Source organism: Elephas maximus, chromosome 7 (assembly GCF_024166365.1).
Source record: "Elephas maximus indicus isolate mEleMax1 chromosome 7, mEleMax1 primary haplotype, whole genome shotgun sequence".
Taxonomy (NCBI): Eukaryota; Metazoa; Chordata; class Mammalia; order Proboscidea; family Elephantidae; genus Elephas; species Elephas maximus.
In genome coordinates this window covers 73401755-73423728 of record NC_064825.1, presented here as the reverse complement: position 1 = coordinate 73423728, position 21974 = coordinate 73401755, and the positions used below count along the sequence as shown (strand labels likewise).

The window sequence follows — 21974 nt, the reverse complement described above, 5'->3', positions numbered from 1 at the left end:
ACAAAACATTGTACATGGAAAGACCCTGAGAGATCATTGCCAACCTCTTTCACTGTATAAATGAAAAAACAGTGAAATGCCCTGCTTAAGGGCACAACATTCTTGGATAGCTTTGAGTACAAAAAGTTTTTGCCACTTCTCCAGTGATGGTGTGGGGAGAAAGAACAAGAACTTGTCCCAGTGAGTTTACTTCCCACGCACTCTGTTCTCATTTCCCCCTCGTTTTTTTCCTTAGCCTCCCTAGGCCATTAGGTTTTATCTAAGGAACTCCATGCTGCTGTCAAAGACAACACTAGGGGCTGGGAGATTGGAAAGGGAAAGGAGCATCATGGGAGAAGTGGTGAATGCTAAGGTCTGCTCTCAGGAGGAAATCGTGGTGTTCTGGGAATGGGGGCGTTTAGCATGGATTGCGTATAACAACCTTTTAAGAATGTTGTTGTGTGCCATTGAGTTGATTCTGACTCTTAGCAATCCTATAGGACAGAGTAGAACTGCCCCATAGAGTTTCCTAGACTGTAATCTTTACCGGAGCAGATAACCTGGTCTTTTCTGTCGAGGGGCCACTGGTGTCTTCAAACCACAGACCTTTCGGTTAGCAGCCAAGCGTTTAACCATTTAGAAATCTTGTTTGTTATAGACTCTAAGAGGTATTCAGAGAAATATTGGGATGAGTAAAACATTGACTGCCGTGGTTCCCATACTCTTTTATCTTTGGTTTATTTTATCCCTAGGGTGCAAATAGCTACGGGCAACTTGGCCTGGGCCATAAGGAGGATGTGCTTTTGCCTCAGCAGCTGAATGACTTCTGTGAACCTGGGTGTGTCAGGAGGATCACAGGAGGAGGGGGCCACTCTACAGTTGTCACAGGTAATTTCATTCATGAGCGGATACCTGCTCATTTTCTTATTGAGGTGTTTTCCCCTAGGATGTTATGGCCATCTTTGTATTTTAAGGAGAAAACCATTTTTTTTTTTTTTTGTGAAAGAGCCATGTTGTCATCAGAGAATCCTAGATTGTCTGAGCTAGAAGGACCTTAGAGATCTTCTAGGACATCCCCCTCATACAAAAGAGGCTCAGAGAGGAAAACTTTTAATTTATGATCGTGAGACAGATTAGTAGGAGAGTTGCAAAAAGTACCACATTTTATGCCATATGTTGCTATTCCGAGGAATCGTGGCAGTGTAGCAGTTAAGCACTTGGCTGTTAACCAGAAGGTTGACAATTGGAACATACCCAGCCATTCCACAGAAGCAAGACCTGTCAGTCTATTCCTGTAAAGTTTACAGCCTAGAAAACCCCAAAGGGGGACTATAGTCTCGGGGGACATCTAGATCAATTGGCATAATATAGTTTATAAAGAAAACGTTCTACGTCTACTTTGGTGAGTAGCGTCTGGGGTCTTAAAAGCTTGCAAGCAGCCATCTGAGATACATCTATTGGTCCCATCCCACCTGGAGCAAAGGAGAATGAAGAAAACCAAAGACACAAGAAAGATACTAGCCCAAAGGACTAAAGGACCACATAAACCAGAGAGTTCACCAGCCTGAGACCAGAAGAACTAGGTGGTGCTCAGCTACTACCAGTGACTGCTCTGACAGGAAACACAACACAGAGTCCCAAACAAAGCAGAAGAATAATGTAGAACAGAATTCAAATTCATGTAAAAAGGCCAGACTTAATGGTTTGACAGACTGGAGGAGCTCCCAAACTATGGCCCCCAGACACTCTGCTAACCCAGACTGAAACCATTCCTAAAATCCACTTTTCAGACAAAGATTAGACAGGCCTATAAAATGAAAAAATAATACACCTGAGGAGCATGCTTCTTAGTTGAACCAAATATACAAGACCAAATGGACAGCTCCTGCCCAAAAGCAGGACGAGAAGGCAGGAAGGGACAGGAACTGAATGAATGGACACAGGGAACCTGAGGTGGAAAGGGGGAGCGTGCTGTCACATTGTGGGGATTACAACCAGTGTAACAAAACAATATGTGTATAAATGTTTGAATGAGAAATTAACTTGAGCTGTAAACTTTCATATAAAGCACGATTAAAAAAAAAAAAGAAAGAAAACCCCATGGGGTAGTTCTGCTTTGTCACATGGGGTCACTGTGAGTCAAGGGCACCTAACAACCGCTCTGTCACATGGGGTCACTGTGAGTCAACGGCACCTAACAACAACATTTGCTGTTTAACTTTCACATGGGAATTAGAAGTCTCTGCAATTAGATTGAATATCCTTAAGAGCAAGAACTTGTATTTTCTTTAACCTTCCCTCAAAGTACGTAGAGTAGTACTTAACAAGTACTACAGGTGCCACAGTATTGTAGAGGAGAGTATACTGCATCCTGGTTAAGAGCATGAACTCTGGGATCAAACTGCCTGGGTTCAAATCCTGGTTCTGTGATTTATTAGCTGGGTAGCCTTGGGCAAGTTACTTCATTTCCGTGTGCCACAGCTTCTTCACCTGGATAGTAATGGTGGATGAGGATACTCAGTGAGTTAATAGGACCACATTATGATTTACGTGGGCCCTTGGCAGTTTTGCCTTTGTGGACCCCTTGCTCCATAAAGAAATTTAAAAATTATATTTCATAATTGCATTGGTATAAAGATGAATGTAATCCAGGCTGCATTTGTTATTCTATATTCATTATTATTATATTTTCATCTTATTTTAAAAGAAATTAAAACAAAACATTTTCGTGGGTCCCTAAAAGTACTGTGGGCCCTGGGCACTGTGCCAACTGTGCCTAAAAGATAAGTTGGCCTTGTACTTAAAGCTCTTAGAACAGTACCTGGTACATTCTAAGTGCTCAATAAATGTTGGCTTTTATTGTTACAGTAGATGCTTAGTTTGATGACTGAGTCCAGGACTTAGAGTTTCCATTTAGATATTAGATTTGAGCCCCTTGGCTCTGTGCCATTTGCTTCCAGAGCATATTAACATACATGGCTTAAAACTTGAGTTGGAAAAAGTTCCTGGTCTGTGACTCCAAATGAGGAGTGACATCCTTTTGCTGGCTTTGGCAGTTGTAATTTCTCCTGCGAACACTATCACTGAGGCCTTTATGTTTTGCAGATGAAGGAGGTCTTTTTGTTTGCGGCCTGAATAAAGATGGACAATTGGGACTTGGTCACACAGAGGATGTTCTGTATTTTACCCCCTGCACATCCCTGCTTGGCTGTCCCATCCAACAGGTGGCCTGTGGCTGGGATTTTACCATTATACTCACAGGTGAGCTCATGCCCGGGGAAATCTGTATCACCATGAAGGGTTTGGGTAAGAAGAACATGGTGGTGGTGAGACTGGTTAAATGAAAGCCTCTTTGTGTTTAAAATACACACGTGCACAAATGATCTCTCTGGTTGTCAAGCACAATTGTGGGATGAATTTTAACAGTAAAAGAGATTGGGCTGGAGAACTTTTGCCAGAGACTGGGGGATGGACTAAATCATCTTTGGTGGCCTCTGTCCCAAGTCATGTGCCTTGGTTAGCTGGCCAGTAGTGCTAGCTAAGGGTTACTCTGGGGAACATGGTGGGGAAGTGTGAGGAAATTAGAGGTTGCCACAGCAGTGATGGCAGCTTTTTCCCAGTGAAGGATTATTTTCTTAATAGTACAGTTGGGCAGAACTGTTTGGTCTCTGTGAAGCCAGATAGCAAATAGGATGTAGAGGAATGTGGTCAAAGGGTTAATAGAATAATGCTCTTGGGAGTAGCGGGGAAGTCCATGGCAATAGTTACTTTGTTAGCTGCCTCCTCCCTTGAGGCATTTTCAGCCTCTCTGCCTGGTTTCACCCTGTCTTGCTGGACATTCTGGATTTAAAGGGCGGTTTATGGTTTCTGACCAGGCTCCTTGTTTGTTACAATTCTCTGGCAAGGGCATCATTTGATCATGTCGCTCCCCTGCTTCAAACCCGTGTGGTTTCTCATGTGCATAACTCAAATTCCAAGCTTTTTAGCACATGGCTTTCTGTTACTGTACCTTATCTACCTCTCTTGCCTTGTTTCTTATTCCTCACAACCCCCATACATTTCTCTTTAGCAACACCAAACTACTAATCAAATTCTCATGCCTCTCTGCATTTACACATGCTATTCCCTCTGTCTGGAATGGCCTTTTTTGTCTCCATGATAAACCCTTACTTCTACTCAGCTGTCACTGCCTCTCTTCTGTGGAGGTGTTCTGCAATGTATGTCAAATTTGATAATAATAATTATTAGATCTAAATAATAGCTATCATTTATGAAGAGCTCATTATGGGCCTGTGTTGGGGTTGTAGAGAGTCTATAGATAACATTCTCTTTCCTGCCCACATTTAGAACTAATCATGAGAACTAATATCTCAAAGGCTCAGAGCCTTGGAGATCAGACTATTGGTTTTTTACTGATAACAGCTAAATTGGAGGACACAGTTAATTGTGAGGCCAAGTGGTTCTGCTAACACTCCCCTCATCCAAACTCACTCCCCAGACTCTAGGCCTTCCCCACAGGGGGCATTCTTAGTGCGTGTCAGCCCAGAATGCCTGCTCTGTAGACGCAGATTCAAAATGAGGAGAGAGAAAGGTGCCAAGCCACACATACCCTGTTCCTTACCCCAGCTTCACGAATTGGTTAGGTTATTCTTCCCCTAGAAAGCAGTGAGTATGAGGAAGGACAGGGAGAAAGGCTAGCAGTGCTACCATAATGGAAGTTCCATTACAAAGAAACATGAAAAGTGAGGATTAAGTATCCCTCCATCCCAGCGCTAAGTACTGCGTGAAGTGTTTTACAGAGAATATGGTTCGAATGCCCTGAAACACAGGGCCCCAGCTACCTTGTCTTATTTCTTTTGCTCCTCTCATCCTTCAGCGTTTACTCATTGGTCACAAATATCTTACCTCATAGATTTGCAATTTAAATAATTGTATTTTGCAGAAAGCGGTCAAGTTCTATCATGTGGCTCCAACTTGTTTGGCCAATTAGGAGTTCCTCATGGGCCTCAAAGATGTGTGGTTCCCCAGGTCATTGAGGTAAGGATAAAACCCACAAAACCCATTGCTGTTGAATGATTTCTTACTCATAGTGTCCCTATAGGACAAGGTAGAACTGCCCCATAGGGTTTCTAAGGCTGTAATCTTTATGGAAGCAGACTGCCACATCTTTCTCCCATGGAGTGGCTAGTGGGTTTGAACTACCAACCTTTTGGTTAGCAGCCAGGCGATTAACCAGTGTGCCACCAGTGCTCCTGAGGTAAGGATACCCAAACCAAAACCCACTGCCGTCGAGTCGATTCCAACTCTTAGCAACTCTGTAGGACAGAGTAGAACTGCCCTACAGGGTTCCTAAGGCTGTAGATCTTTATGGAAGCAGACTGTCACATCTTTCTCCCATGGGACAGCTGATGGGTATGAACCACCAACCTTTGGGTTAGCAGATGAGCACTTTAACCACTGTGCCACCAGGGCTTCTGAGGGAAGGATAGCACCTTATATTTAGCTTACTCGTGTCCTGTTAAAGTAAGAGCATCTTGATAGCAGCAGTGGTATGATCTTTCATGTGAACTGAATTTTAGAGTTGTCATTGCATTTCCCAGGGTGTTACAGTTATCCCTCCCCAGACTAAAAGGCTTAGTCCTAGAAAACCTGTGAGGTGGTAGAATTTGAATTGAAAAACTTAGGTCTTTCTGGGAAGAATTGGGTTGGTGGTTAGATGTTGTGAAGGAACCCTTGGAAAACTGTTCTGTTAGTCCTCATACTCATTTAACATTTTCTTGAACTCGAATAATAAAGGTAATAGATTTCAGAAGGACACTGATGACATTTTACAATTCTAAAATTAGTAATAGTGGGAACTGTGTTAGAAACAGAAGTAACTTGCCTAAAGACACTAAGCCTTGCAAATGGTATAGGTCAGTGCTGCCCAATAGAAATACAATATGAGCTATATATATACTTTAAAATTTTCTGGCAGTCTCATCTAAAAAAAGTAAAACAAAAACAGGTGAAGTTAATTTTTTAAGTAACAGCTTTATTGAGGTGTGTCGTAGTCATCTAGTGCTGCTATAATAGAAATACCACAAGTGGATCTCTTTAACAAAGAGGAGCTTATTCTCTCACAGTCCAGTAGGTTGTAAGTCCAAATTCAGGGCGCTGGCTCCAGGGGGAAAGGCTTTCTTTCTCTGTCGGCTCTGGAAGAAGGTCCTTGTCATCAGTCTTCCCTTGGTCTGGGAACATCTCAGTGCAGGAACCTCAGGTCCAAAGGACACGCTCTGCTCCTAGCCCTGCTTTCCTGGTGGTGTGAGGTCCCCCCATCTCTGCTTCTTTCTCTCTTTTAATCTCAAAGAGACTGGCTTAAGACACTACCTAATCTTGTAGATCTCATCAACATAAGTGCTTCTAATCCATTTTATTTCATCATAGTGATAGGATTTACAACACATAGGGAAATCACATAAAATGGTGGATAATCACATAGTACTTGGACTCATGGCCCAGCTAAGTTGACAGATATTTTTTGGGGGCACAATTCAATCCATGACAAGGTGTAATTAACATACCATAAAATTTACTCGTACAAAGCGTACAATCCCGTGGTTTTTACCATATTCACAGAGCTTTGGAGCCATCACCTCTATCTACTGTATTCTTATGCAGATAACGCGTGCACATGGTACGTTGCCAGCTGCACAAACACCGTGCTTGTTATTTCCCAAGGTGCGCTTTGTGTGTTATGTGTATGGGTGCATTCTTTGTGAAAAAAATAAGGTAATTTTAGAACATTTTTATCACTACCAAAGGAAACCCCATAACCGTTAGCTGTCAGTCCCCATTCTCACATTACCCCCAGTCCCTAATGGCCACTAATCTACTTTCCATCTCTGTGGGTTTGCTTTTTCTGGGCATTTCATATAAATGGAATCATACAAGATACTGTGGGACTGTAAACAAACATGATAAAGCCCCATAGGGGCTGTGACTGATGCATTTACAGTCCGTTTAAAAGAGAAAGTCTTGGAAGAAGTACAACCGGAATGCTCCTTGGAAGCAAGGATGGTGAGACTGCATCTTACATACTTTGGACAAGTTGTCAGGAGGGATCAGCCCCTGGAGAAGGACATCATGCTTGGCAGAGTACAGGGTCAGCGGAAAAGAGGAAGACCCTCAACGAGGTGGATTGACACAGTGGCTGCAACAATGGGCTCAAGCATAGCAACGATTGTAAGGACGGCTCAGGACCGGGCAGTGTTTCGTTCTGTTGTGCATAGGGTCACTATGAGTTGGAACCAACTCGACAGCACCTAACAACAACAACAAAAGAGAAAGATTGACCAAGTGGAGCCTATTTAAAGGAAAGAAACTGGATGGTGAGGGAATTTGAAACCATGTCACCGTAAGAGTGATGGCTGTTGCAATCAGGGATGTTTGGCCTAAAGGAGAGATACGTATTAGTTATCTATTGCTGTGTAACCAATTACTCCAAAACTTAGCTTAAAACAGGAAATGTTTATTATCTCACACAGTTTCTGAGGGTCAGAAATCTGGGAATAGATTAGCTAGTCTCTCAGAAGTTGTAGTCAAGATGCAGTCAATGCATTCTTCTCAAGGCTCGGCTGGGCTAGAGGATCCACTTTCAAGCTCTATCATGTGGATGTTGGCAGGAGGCTCCGTTCCTTGCCGTGGGTCTCTCCATAGAACTATTCAGACAGGCAGCTGGCTTCCCCCAAGTGTGGTCCAAGAGAGAGAGGCCACACAGGCAGCCTTACTGCCTTTTATTACTTTGTCTTTCAGTCATACATCCTTATTGTATTCATTGGAAATGAGTCACTAAATCCAATGCAAACTCAAGGAGGGTTGGGGATGAATAAGCTCCCCATCTTGAAAGGAGGAGTGTCAAAGAATTTGAGGTTATATTTTTAAAACCATTGCATGCAGAAGACATTACAGGTATCTTCAGCCATTGGAAAGCATTGTCAGAAGCTGTAGGCAGACATGTTTGTTTCCACCAAGGAGATAAATGGAACTGCACAAAGATGGAACAGACACCTGGGGAGGCGCTGAGCCTTGTATTACTGGAGCTAGGTGTTTGGAAGGGGTTGGATTACCACTTGGTAGGGTGTTTCCAAGGGGTTTTAGCATTGGATGGGGATTGGACTAGATCAGGGGTTGGCAGACTACAGCCCTTGGTAAATAAAGTTATATTGCAACACAGCCACACCCATTCATTTCTGTATTGTCTGTGGCTACTTTTAGGCTACAGTGGCAGAGTTGAGTATTTGTGACAGAAAGTATATGGCCGACAAAGTCTTAAATACTTACTGTCTGGCAAAAACATTACAGAAGAAGTTTGCCAACCCTGGGCTCAATGCCCTTTAAGGTCCCTTCCAGCCCTGAGAAACATTGTGGTATGGTATTGTAGTTATTCTTTTTTTTTTTTGAAACATACAGGAATATTTGGAGCTCTGCTGACACAGTGGTTAAGAGCTTGGCTGCTAACCAAGGGGCCGGCAGTTCAAATCCACCCAACTGCTCCTTGGAAACCCTGCAGGGCAGTTCTACTCTGTCCTATAGGGTTGCTGTGAATCAGAATCGATGCAACAGCAACGGGTTTGGTTTGTTTATAGAAGTATTTATGGGTAAAATGAGGTGGGGGGGACCTTTTAAATCAATCAGACACATAATAGAGACCATGCTGTGTTATATTTGGACATAAATAGCATAACATTTTGTGGACGGATAACCCTAAGATGTAAATTCTGTGTCCTTTGACAGCTCCTGAGAGAGGAGGTTGTGTGTGTTGCTGCTGGACTGAGGCATGCATTAGCTGCTACAGGTGATTATTTTCCTTTTGTTTCCTGAATAGGCATGCAGCAAGGAGAGGCTGAGCTTCAGGAGAAATAAGCTTTAAGGAGTAGTTCCTTACAAGTGTTCTGCTGTGTTGCAGTTCTGTCTTAAACGGAGAGGGCATAAGGCAGAAGTCATGTGGGAAAGCAGGGAGGGAGGGAAACAAACTTTACTGCTCTTCATTATGATCTAGGCATGGTGCTAGGTTCTCTTGATTTCATTACTTCATTTACTCCTCACAGCTGTGCTGTGACGTGAGTTTAATTTTTACACCTGAGGAAACTGAGGCCCAGAAAGGTTAAAATGCTGTTTAAGGTTACACAGAGTAAGATAGTAAGAGGTAGAGCTGGGATCAGAGCCTGGGATCTGAAATCTGTGGCTTCCAAGGCCCACATTCTTAGCAGCGAACTGGGCTGCCTTCCTAATGGATTTTAATGGTTATTCTGTTTTAATGTTTAATGCCTATTTAAAAGCTTCAGGTGAGCTTATCTTCTGTACCATGAGCGGGGTGATGAGATGGGGCCAGTGGTGCCTGTGTGGTTGGGGATGGAAGGTGAAGAGGGGAGAGGTGATGTGTGGAAGAGCAGTGACCCTTTTTTCTCTCCCTTCCTCATCTTTCTGCTCTCCCTCCTGTTGGGCAGAAGGACAGCACTGACTGTCTGTGGCAGCCGAGGCCCAAGTGCTTGGTGAGTCCAGTTATAGGTTGGACAGAAGAGCAAGGAGGTGGGCAAGAGTCCAGGGTGACACTGTGTAAAATGGTCTGGGGGTTAGCATTGACTGTACTTATTTTTTTTTTTTTTCAAAATTAAGCTTTTTGAGATAAATATGGATTTACTTACAGTTGTAAAAAATATTACTGAGAGATCCCTAGGCCCCTTTTTTCAGTTTCCTCCAGTGGTAGCATCTTACAAAACTATAGTGCAATACCACAATCAGGATATTGACGTTGATAGAGTCAAGAACATTTCCACCACCACAACGATCCCTCCTGTTGCCCTTTTGTAGCCATACCCGCTTCCCTCTTATCCCTTTCTTAAACCAGAAAACCAAACCCATTGCCGTCGAGTCAGTTCTGACTAAAAGCAACCCCATAGGATGGAGCAGAACTGCCCATAGGGTTTCCAAGGAGCAGTTAGCATATTCAAACTGCTAACCTGTTGGTGGGCAGTCAAGCTCTTAACCACTGTGCCACCAGGGCTGCATTTCTTAGTCCCTGGGAAACACTCATCTCTTCATCTCTATAATTTTGCCATTTCAGGAGTGTAAATCATACAGTATGTAACATTTTGGGATTGGTTATTTTCACTCAGTGTAATTCCCTGGAGATTCATTCAGGTCGTTGTGTTTATCAATAATTTGTTCCTTTATTATTGCTGAGTAGTGTTCCATGGTATGGATGGATGTACCAGGGTTTGTTTAACCATTAACCCATTGAAGGACATCTGGGTTGTTTGCAGTTTTTGTCTACTATGAATAAAGAAAGCTGCTATAAACATTTGTGGACAGGTTTTTATGTGAATATCAATTTTCATATCTCTGGGATAAATGCCCAGAAGCGTGGTTGCTGAGTTGTGTGGTAGTGATTATACTTTTCTAAGCAGCTTCTTCTCTTAGAAATCAGCAGGGTAGGAGAATTGCGTATCATTGCTTTACTTCCCTCTTTTCTACCAGTTTCTGTCATTGCTAGTTTTATGTGTATATTTCTGCCCAGTTACAAAGCAGTGCAGTTCCTATTATTGGTAAGTTTGCCCCCATTTAATCTATAAATATTTCTGCATGCATCTCTAAAGCATGTAGACTATTTGAAAATGTTACCATAGTATCATTATCACACCTAAAAAATTTAACAATCTATAGTGTTATTAAGTCAGTGTTTAAATTTCTCTGATTTTTTCAAAAATATATATTTTTTCTGTTTGTTTGAATTAGTATCTGAATAAAGTTTTTTACATTGCAGTTGGTTAATATGAACCCCAAGTTATGTAAATAAATTAAAAAATGTTTATTGTGGTAAAAAAAAAGTATATATATACACATATATATGTGTACATATGTGGAGCCCTGGTGGTGCAGTGGTTAAGAGCTTGGCTTCAAATCTTCAGATTCACTAACTGCTCCTTAGAAACCATATGGGGCAGTTCTACTCTGTCCTGTAGGGTCGCTATGAGCTGGAATCGACTTGACAGCAACTAGTTTATGTATATAGGCATGTATGTGTGTGTGTATATATATGTATACAAAATTCAGTGACATGAATTACATTCACCATGTTGTGCAACCATCACCACTATGTATTTCTAAAAAAATTTCGTCAACCCAGACAGAAACTCAGCACCCTTTAAGCAATAACTCCCAACTCTTCCTTCCCCCAATTCCTGGTAATCACTAAAGACACTTTTGTCTCTATACATTTGCCTATTCTAGATATTTCATATAAGTAGGATCATGCAATATTTGTCCTTTTGTGTGATTTGTTTCACTTAGCATAATGTTTTCAAGGTTCATCCATGTCGTAGCCTGTATCAGAACTTCATTCCTTTTTATGGCTGAATAATATTGAATTGTATGTACATACCACATTTTGTTTATTCATTTGTTGATGGACGTTTGGTTTGTTGCCACTTTTTGGCAATTGTGAATAATGCTGCAGCGAATACTGGTGTGCAAGTATCTGTTTGCATCCTTGCTTTCAGGTTTTTTGGGTATATACCTAGGAGTAGAATTACGGGGTCATATGGTAAGTCTATGTTTAACTTTTTGAGGAGCCGTCAACTGTTTTCCATTGTGGCTCTGCCATTTTACATTTCCACCAGGTATAGGTGAAGGTTCCAGTTTTTCCATATCCTTGCCAATACTTGTTACTTTTAGTTTTTCTGGTAACAGCGATCCTAGGGGGTGTTTTGGAGCCCTGGTGGCACAGTGGTAAAGAGCTCAGCTGCTAACCAAATGGCCGGCAGTTCTAATCCACCAGCTGCTCCTTGGAAACCCTATGGAGTAGTTCTACTCTGTCCTATAGGGTCACTATGAGTTGAAATTGACTTGACGGCAATGGGTTTTTTTGGTTTAGTGGGTGTGAAGTAGTGTCTCATTGTGGTTTTTATTTGCATTTCCTGTGAGTTGGAATTGTCTCCATGGCAGTGGGTAATGACTAATGATGTTGAGCATCTTTTCATGTGCTTATTGGTCATTTATATATCTTCTTTGGAGAAATGTCTATTTAGATCCTTTGCCCATATTTTAATTGAGTCGTTTGCCTTTTTGTTGTTGAGTTGTAGGAGTTCTTTATATATTCTGGATATTAAACCCTTATCAGTTATATGGTCCCCAAATACTTTCTTCTATAGGCTGTTGCTTTACTTCCTTGATTAAGTCCTTTGTTGCACAGAAGTTTTTAAGACACTTTTAAGCTATAGTTCCTTTTCCTGTCTTTTCCCACCTTGCAATTTATTTGTTGAAAAGATAAGTTTTGTTTAATTTCAATGTGCTCTGCTCACATTATGCTCAGCCATCATAGCTTATTTTTCACAAAGCAGGCTTGTCTATTTATAGCCTAGATCATTGGTTATGGGACGCTTCCAGAGGAGCTGATCTCCAGTATTGCTGTTGGGTGATGGATCCTGGTTGCATACATCTGACTGTAGACCAAATATATAGAATTTCATCTAGGCATTTATGTGGGGTTCAGAACATGGGTACACAAATTAGATTCAGTGGACGGGGAAGTAAAAATCCATTCTGTCAAAATAGTGGCTATTAACAAGCTATTTTGTAATCATGAATATGTATGTATTTGGCAATTAGAAATCTCTGAATTCATCTTGGTGCAGGGAGAGGGCACTATGTTAAGTGTTAGGAGACCTGAATCCTAGTATGTTCTCTGCTTCTAACTCCCTGTGTGGCCTTGGACAAATCATATCCCCTCTTCAAGGCCTCAGTTTCCTCATCTAGTAAGTGTGTGGGATGGTCTTGATGATCTTCAAGGTTCGTTACAGCTCTAACTGAAGCCTGAGTTGTCCTTTCAAGTTCAACATGAACTGAGTGTCGTTCCAGTGATTTGACTCTGGAGGAATGTCCTGGAACTTTTTGGGATAGAGTTTTATTATGTTGGAAACGGCAATGGGCAATGGGTTGGATGGTCTTAGGTTGCCCTTCTCAAAGACCAGATTTTTAGTTTACTTGTTGATAACTCCTGTGACCAGTCATAGGACCCCCTTGAAGCAATGAGCTTCTCCATAATAGTCATGTTAAGTGAGAATGAATTGGAAATCTCCCATAGCAGCAAAGTTCAAAGAGCAATCTTGTCTCACCCTGATGCACATTTTCTCTGTTTTCTCCTTTGCTCCTTTGGGAAGCAAGTGGCATCGTGTTCCAGTGGGGCACTGGCTTGGCATCATCTGGACGGCGGTTGTGCCCCGGGCAGACTCTCCCATTGTTTTTGACAGCAAAGGAACCGAGCAGAGTGACAGGTGAGGCCCTGTTTTCTTCTGAGTCTTAGATTTATTCTTTGTCAGGAAGTAGAGACACAGGTGTGCAGAACATGGGTAAATGGATTTTTTTTTTTAATAACTTTTATTAAGCTTCAAGTGAACGTTTACAAATCCAATCAGTCTGTCACATATAAGTTTACATACATCTCACTCCCTACTCCCACTTACTCTCCCCCTCTTGAGTCAGCCCTTTCAGTCTCTCCTTCCTTGACAATTTTGCCTGCTTCCCTCTCTCTCTATCCTCCCATCCCCCCTCCAGACAAGAGTTGCCAACACAATCTCAAGTGTCCACCTGATATAATTAGCTCACTCTTCATCAGCGTCTCTCTCCCACCTGCTGACCATTCCCTTTTGTTTCTGATGAGTTGTCTTCGGGGATGGTTCCTGTCCTGTGCCAACAGAAGGTCTGGGGAGCATGGCCGCCGGGATTCCTCCAGTCTCAGTCAGACCATTAAGTTTGGTCTTTTTATGAGAATTTGGGGTCTGTATCCCACTGATCTCCTGCTCCCTCAGGGGTCCTCTGCTTTGCTCCCTGTCAGGGCAGTCATCGATTGTGGCTGGGCACCAACTAGTTCTTCTGGTCTCAGGATAATGTAGGTCTCTGGTTCATGTGGCCCTTTCTGTCTCTTGGGCTCTTAGTTGTCGTGTGGCCTTGGTGTTCTTCATTTTCCTTTGCTCCAGGTGGGTTGAGACCAATTGCTGCATCTTAGATGGCCGCTTGTTAGCATTTAAGACCCCAGACGCCACATTTCAAAGTGGGATGCAGGATGATTTCATAATAGAATTATTTTGCCAATTGACTTAGAAGTCCCCTTGAGCCATAGTCCCCAGACCCCCGTGCTTGCTCCGCTGACCTTTGAAGCATTCATTTTATCCCGGAAACTTCTTTGCTTTTGGTCCAGTCCAGTTGAGCTGACCTTCCATGTATTGAGTGTTGTCTTTCCCTTCACCTAAAGCAGTTCTTATCTACTCATTAATCAATAAAAAACCCTCTCCCACCCTCCCTCCCTCCCCCCCTCGTAACCACAAAAGTATGTGTTCTTCTCAGGTTTACTATTTCTCAAGATCTTATAATAGTGGTCTTATACAATATTTGTCCTTTTGCCTCTGACTAATTTCGCTCAGCATAATGCCTTCCAGGTTCCTCCATGTTATGAAATGTTTCAGAGATTCGTCACTGTTCTTTATCGATGCGTAGTATTCCATTGTGTGAATATACCACAATTTATTTACCCATTCATCCGTTGATGGACACCTTGGTTGCTTCCAGCTTTTTGCTATTGTAAACAGAGCTGCAATAAACATGGGTGTGCATATATCTGTTTGTATGAAGGCTCTTGTATCTCTAGGGTATATTCCTAGGAGTGGGATTTCTGGGTTGTATGGTAGTTCTATTTCTAACTGTTTAAGATAACGCCAGATAGATTTCCAAAGTGGTTGTACCATTTTACATTCCCACCAGCAGTGTATGAGAGTTCCAATCTCTCCGCAGCCTCTCCAACATTTATTATTTTGTGTTTTTTGGATTAATGCCAGCCTTGCTGGTGTGAGATGGAATCTCATCGTAGTTTTAATTTGCATTTCTCTAATGGCTAATGATCGAGAGCAGGGTAAATGGATTTTTGCTTTCAATATTTCTCGGTCTCTCTAACTCTTTATAGGTTAGTCTGTTTGTCTTGTTGGGATTTTAATGAAACAACCTTTCTTTGCTGCCAAAGTTTGGAACCTATTAAGAAATAAATGTAAGTCATGTAGGTGGAGATCAAAAGAGGAGCTCTAGAGCTGTTAAAAGCTAGGTTGGAGGATACAGCTTAGGTGTGTGGAGATAACGTGTAGCAGTAGCGAGCCTCTAAAATCTGAATCCCACATTAAACTTACCCACCAGTGGTGGAGCAGTTGCGTAGAACTAGCCCTCTAAGCTTACTGCCTGGCTGTGAGCACATGAAGATGCACCTCTCTGCAGGCAGGCACATCCCAAAGGGTGGACCCAAAAGGACTGTGCCTCACGCGCCTAGTTCCTTCTCCCAAAAGGGAAGCAGGAGTGGGTAAGGATGTAGAGACACGGGCCAGGCATGTTCCTCTAGGCAATCTGTCTACATGGGAACACGCGGAGTAGATAAGAAGTGTTCTGTCCAACAGGTCTGTTGGTTGGTGTTTTGTTGGTGAATTGGTCTGTAAGTCTTTCTCTGTTTCTGTCTCCCGCTTTTTGCCGAGTCTCATTTCCTCTGTCCCACTCTGTCTCTGTTTGTCAGCTCCCCTCCGTTCTCTACTCTTTCTTTGTAATATCTCCATCTCCCTCTTCTCCCCGTTTCTTCCTCGTGACCTAGTTCACTGAGGACTGGCTGTAACAAAAACCAGTACAGGAGACCTCTAACCACTGTCCTCTAGCTCAGAACAAAGGAGGAGTTTTAGAGAGCAGTAGCCAGGGGAGAGGGAGAAAAGGGAAGGTGTAGGTTGCAGTGGAAGTGTTGTACAAGGCGTTGGAATCACCCTATTTTCCTGACCCATGAAGGTTCTCTTCTTCAGCTGGGGGTGGGATTAGCTTCCTTGAAGTCCATTGGTTGATTCAGGGAGGGCACTCTTAGAAAAAGTGGAAGGGGACACTGGATGCCAGACAGGCTATCCACTTCACATGACATTTAAGACATTCATAATACAAACTCATACTTCCCAGACATTTTTTTCTGCCTCACCAAGGTAGTCACTGTTCCCTGGCCATATCCTGCTTTCTTGTTCCCTGTGCCTTTCTGCAAACTGTTACCTCTGCCTGAAATGCCTTTTGCTTCCTGTTCTCTCTGGGAAGATGCTGAGAATTTTTCAAGGCCTAGTTCTCAGATACAGCTTTCTCAGTAAAGACTTCCCTCTTCGGCTTTCATTGCATTTTCTCCACTTGCTTGGATAGCACTCCTGTATTATTATTGTTTATATATTTTTCCCACATGCCAAAGATTATGAGCATTTTAGGGGGAGGAACTGTGTACAGGATTCTACTCTGTATTTTAGCACAGGACCTGTAACTAGAAGGAACGAAAAATGTTTTTTATTTGATTTGATTTAAAAAACCTGTTTGGAGTGTGCTCAGGATAGAGCTAGATTCAGAGTTGACTTTGGAGGATTTTTCACTTTTCATCCTCTCATCTTCATCTTACCTGGAACTGGAGCTGGAGCCCTGGTTATTCTATCCCCATCTGGCCACTGGAAGCCCAGTATTTCCTCCCTTGTGAATGTGGCTGGGAACATCTGCTCTGTCCCTTTATCATTCCACAGGACACTTGAAGGTATGAGGGCCATTTTATCAAGACACTAGTCAGTTAAATTAGAAGTGTCAGAAGAGAGTTCCCAAATAAGACTGCATTTCTCTGCAGGTTATCTAAACTTCCAGCCAGGGTTGATTTGGATTATACCTTGTCAGTGAAGGCCATGTGATTCGGGGGAAAAGGTGCTAAGTTTGTAGATGTAAGTCCACTTTAAATTCTAGTTTTGCCTGCATGTTGTTAGGAGGCCTGAGTTTGTATCTAAGTGACTGCACATGATAAAAAAAAAAAAAATAGCAGTTGAATATATAAGATGTCATAGCTTCTAGACTTACTCAGTGGAGCTAGTCACAATCAACTCAATGGCAGCTGACACCACCACCACCACCCCCCGACACCAATATTATTACGTGCATACACCTATGTTTATTTACCTGTCTTTCTATATTAGAAACCAGGAATTTACACTCGTACCTCCAATTATAATCCACTATTACATGGTTGATTCTAGCCTTTCCCCTTTTCATATTTGTATCTCTCCTCTTCTCTCTGATAGTGAGAAACCTGGCTCCCTTATCCTCTGCAGATTTAGTTATTTGTCCAGTCTCCTTGTGTGAAACCAGTGTCCAAACCATGCCAGCCATTGTCTTGGCCAGGAGCTGCTGACTCAAGCCTGCCTGTAACTGGCTGAGAGTTTCTCCCCAGGCCCTGGTAGTACTGACTGAGAGTCCCCTTTCTGTCTAACTTGTTCTGCTGTAAATATAATTTCAAAAGTTTTTTTTTTTTTTGGCAGGCCTAGAGACTTCTAAAGTAAGATGTGTTCTTGCTGGCTCAGATCACTCAGCTTCATTAACAGGTAGGTACCAGTTCTTTTAGTTTAACATGCTGATCAGAATTCTGAACATGACTGCCTAACATGGTGATACTGTGATACAGTGGGGAGGTCCTAGACTTTGGAGTTAGAATCCTGACTCCACCACTGGTATGATCTTAGACCAATTACTTTACCTTTCTGAGACAATTTCTTTCTTTGTTTTTTTTTAGTACTTCTGTTGATTTGATTTGAGAATCAGTTGTAGCCGCATATTTATGATGCCTTCCTTACCACTGTCTTTTTTTTTTTTAATTTTATTGTGCTTTTTTTTTTTTTTAGGTGACTGTTTACAGCTCAAGTTAATTTCTCATTCAAAAATTTATACACATATTGTTTTGTGACATTGGTTACAATTCTCATAATGTAACAGCACGTTCCCTCTTTCTACCCTGGGTTCCCTGTGCCCATTTGTCTAGTTCCTGTCCCTCCTTGCCTTCTTGTCTTGCTTTTGGACAGGAGTTGTCCATTTGGTCTTGTATGTTTGATTGTACTAAGAAGCATGCTCCTCATGTGTGTTATTTTTTGTTTTATAGGCCTGTCTAATCTTTGTCTGAAAAGTGGGCTTCAGGAATGGTTTCAGTTTTGAATTAACAGAGTGTCTGGGGAACATAGCCTTGGTGGTCCCTCCAGTCTCTGTCAGTCCTGTAAGTCTGGTCTTTTTACGTGAATTTGAATTCTGTTTTACATTTTTCTCCCATTCTGTCTGGGACTCTCTGTTGTGATCCCAGTCAGAGTGGTCGGTGGTCATAGCTGGGAACCATCTAGTTCTTCTGGTCTCAGGCTGGTGGAGTCTCTAGTTCATGTGATCCTTTAGTCCCTTGGGCTAGTGTTTTTCCTTGTGTCTTTGGTTTTTTCATTCTCTTTTTCTCTAGTGGGTTTGTTTTTTTGGAAACCCAGGTGACGTAGTGGCTAAGTGCTGTGGCTGCTAATCAAAGGGTCAGCAGTTCAGATCTGCCAGGCGCTCCTTGGAAACTCTGTGGGGCAGTTCTACCCTGTCCTGTAGGGTTGCTGTGAGTCAGAATTGACTCGACAGCAATGGGTTTGGGTTTTTTTTTTCTTTTTCTCTGGATGGGATGGGAGTAATAGATGTATTTTAGGTGGCTGCTCACAAGCTTTTAAGACCCTAGATGCTACTCACCAAAGTGGGATGTAGCTAGATGTCCCCTGAGACTATGTGAGACCATTTTCTTGTCTGTAAAATACTTTGTGGGTAGTTATGAAGATTATATGAGCTAATATATGTAAAGCACTCATGTCAAACATAGGTTCACTTCCTCTTCCTCTGAGTTTGTTTTTCATCTGTACAATGGGGATGAAATATCTTCCCCTCAGGGTAATGGTAATTACCAAATCATATAACCAACAGTAAGTTTATGTATACCATATTCATATCTTATCTATCTAATCAATGTATGTGTTTTTATTATAGCTCAGCTCTCTAGCTGTTTATTCTCTTTAGCTGTTTAATCTTGAACTAATTTATTTTATTCATCTCCCTAATCCATTTCTCTGTCTCTTTGTTTACTCTCATGATTTATCTACTTTGTTTATTTGCCTGTATAACTCTTATTTATTTATCACTTATCTGTATATCTTTTTTCTCATCTATGTATGGTTACATAGTTCTTTAAATCACTTATGTATATATTCTTAGTTATGTATAGGTACAAATCTAGTTGTGTCTGTATTTCTCTATTTTATATATTTCTCTATTTGATCTCTTCTATCCATCTTTCAACCTTATTTTTCTTAGGATATATCCCTCTGTTTGTGTATCCATCCGTTTGACATACTCAGCCAGTAGTGACTTCCCTTGGGAGGCAATGCAGACTTTTCTTGAAAGTGAACGTTATTCCTTCCATTTAGCCCCAGATTGCTCTGACACCTGCTGGTAGGCTGGAGACTATAGCTCTGAGATTCATTTTGGTAATTCCACCCACACAGAGCTGAAAGCATTACACTTTTTAACCCAAGGGGAGTGACTTTCATACTTAGTGTTTTCAGTGTTTTAGTGGGAATTCAGGTGTGTACAGAGTATCTGTAAATTAATGGTAACATATATTCTTTGGCATCAAAGTTACAATGCATTCCAACTGAAAAGTGGTTATTGTTACTGAAAAACTCTTCCTAGAGCACAAGAGCTATAATATGAGAGAGCTTAGTTAACAAATTCTGAACTACAGATACTTGTTATTTAATGACTGTAAAACAAACAGCTAACCAAAGAAACACACCTACTTTTAGCCTATGTCTCATATTAGCTGTGTATGTATATGTATGTGTATATATATGTATCTTATTATATTTTTGGTGAAAGTTGTTGTTGTTAGGTGCCGTTGAGTCAGTTCCGACTCATAGCAACCCTTTGTACAACAGAACAAAACACTGCCTGGTCCTGCACCATTCCCAAAATTGTTGCTATGCTTGAGCCAGTTGTTGCAGCCACTGGGTCAGTCTGTCTTGTTGAGGGTCTTCCCCTTTTTTGCTGACCCTCTACTTTACCAAGCATGATGTCCTTCTCAAGGGACTGATCCTTCCTGATAACATGTCCAAAGTGTGTGAGACATATATGGTCTCACCTTCCTTGCTTCTAAGGAGCATTCTGGTTGTACTTCTTCCAAGACAGATTTATTTGTTCTTTTGGCAGTCCCTGGTATATTCAATATTCTTCTCCAACACCATAATTCAAAGGTGTCAATTCTTCTTCAGTCTTCCTTATTCATTGTCCAGCTTTCACATATATAAGAGGAGATTGAAAACACCATGGCTTGGGTCAGGCGCACCTTAGTCCTCAGGGTGACATCTTTGCTTTTTAACACTTTAAAGAGATCTCTTGCAGCTAATTTGCCCAATGCAACGCGTCTTTTGATTTCTTGACTGCAGCTTCCATGGCTGTTAATTGTGGATCCAAGTAAAGTGAGATCTTTGACAACTTCAGTATTTTCTCATGATGTTGCTTATTGGTCCTGTTGTGAGGATTTTTGTTTTCTTTATTGAAGGCTGTGGTCTTTGATCTTCATCAGTGAGTGCTTCAAGTCCTCTTCACTTTCGGCAAGCAAGGTTGTATCGTCTGCATAATACAGGTTGTTAATGAATCTTCCTCCAATCTTGATATCCCATTCTCCTTCATATACTCCAGCTTCTTGGATTATTTGTTCAGCATACAGATTGAATAGGTGTGGTGAAAGAATACAACTCTGATGCACACCTTTCCTGACTTTAAAACATGCAGTATCCCCTTGTTCTGTTCGAATGACTGGGTCTTGATTCATGTACAGGTACCTCATGAGCACAATTAAATGTTCTGGAATTCCCAGTCTTCACAGTGTTATCCGTAAGTTGTTATGAACCACACAGTCGAATGCTGTAGCATAGTCAATAAAGCACAGGTAAACATCTTTCTGATACCCTCTTCTTTCAGCCAGGATCCATTTGATATCAGCAGTGATATTCCTGGTTCTATGTCCTCTTCTAAATCCGGCCTGAATTTCTGGCAGTTCCCTGTCAATATACTGCTGCAGCTGGTTTTGAATGATCTTCAGCAAAATTTTACTTATGTGTGATATTAAGGATATTTATTGTTCCATAATTTCTGCATTTGGTTGGATCACCTTTTTTGGGAATAGGCATAAATATGGATCTCTTCCAGTCCGTTGGCCAGGTAGCTGTCTTCCAAATTTCTTGGCATGGACGAGTGAGTACCTCCAGCACTGCAACCATTTGTTGAAACATCACAATTGGTATTCCATCAATTCCTGGAGCCTTGTTTTTCACCAGTGCCTTCAGTGCAGCTTGGACGTCTTCCTTCAGTATCATTGATTCCTGATCATGTGTTACCTCCTGAGATGGTTGAATGTCAGCTAATTCTTTTTGGTATAGTGACTCTGTGTATTCCTTCCACCTTCTTTTGATGCTTCCTGAGTTGTTTAATATTTTCCCTATAGAATCCTTCAGTATTGGAACTTGAGGCTTGGATTTTTTTTTTTTCAGTTCTTTCAGCTTGAGAAATGCTGAGCATGTTCTTCCCTTTTGGTTTTTCATCTCCAGGTCTTTGCACATGTCATCATGATATTTTACTTTGTCTTTTCAAGTCGCCCTTTGAAATCTTCTGTTCAGCTCTTTTACGTCATCATTTTTTCCTTTTGCTTTAGTGACTTGATGTTCAAGAGCAAGTTTCAGAGTCTCTTCTGACATCCACTTAGGTCTTTTCTTTCTCTCCTGTCTTTTTAATGACCTCTTGCTTTCTTCATGTATGATGTCCTTGATGTCATTCCATAACTCGTCTGGTCTTCGGTCATTAGTGTTCAACATATCAAATCTGTTCTTGAGATGGTCTCTAAATTCAGGTGGGATATACTCTAGGTTACAGTTTGATTCTCGTGGACTTGTTCTAATTTTCTTCAGTTTTCAACATGAACTTGCATATGAGTACTTGATGGTCTGATCCACAGTCGGCCCCTGCCCTTGTTCTGACTGATGATATTGAGCTTTTCCATTGTCTCTTTCCACAGAGGTAGTCAATTTGATTCCTGT

General features: G+C 41.7%; 1 protein-coding gene across 2 annotated transcripts in view; it reads left to right on the top strand.

Moving 5' to 3' along the window:
* The window catches only part of SERGEF (secretion regulating guanine nucleotide exchange factor), a 267435-nt gene that overhangs the window by 3556 nt on the left and 241905 nt on the right, over window positions 1-21974 (top strand). For both annotated transcript variants that reach the window (XM_049890589.1, XM_049890590.1), the window contains exons 2-7: window positions 732-867; window positions 3085-3240; window positions 4922-5016; window positions 8755-8815; window positions 13179-13292; window positions 17361-17423. In XM_049890589.1, coding sequence (XP_049746546.1) covers window positions 732-867; window positions 3085-3240; window positions 4922-5016; window positions 8755-8815; window positions 13179-13292; window positions 17361-17423 — 625 coding nt within the window. The remainder of the gene's footprint in view (window positions 1-731; window positions 868-3084; window positions 3241-4921; window positions 5017-8754; window positions 8816-13178; window positions 13293-17360; window positions 17424-21974) is intronic.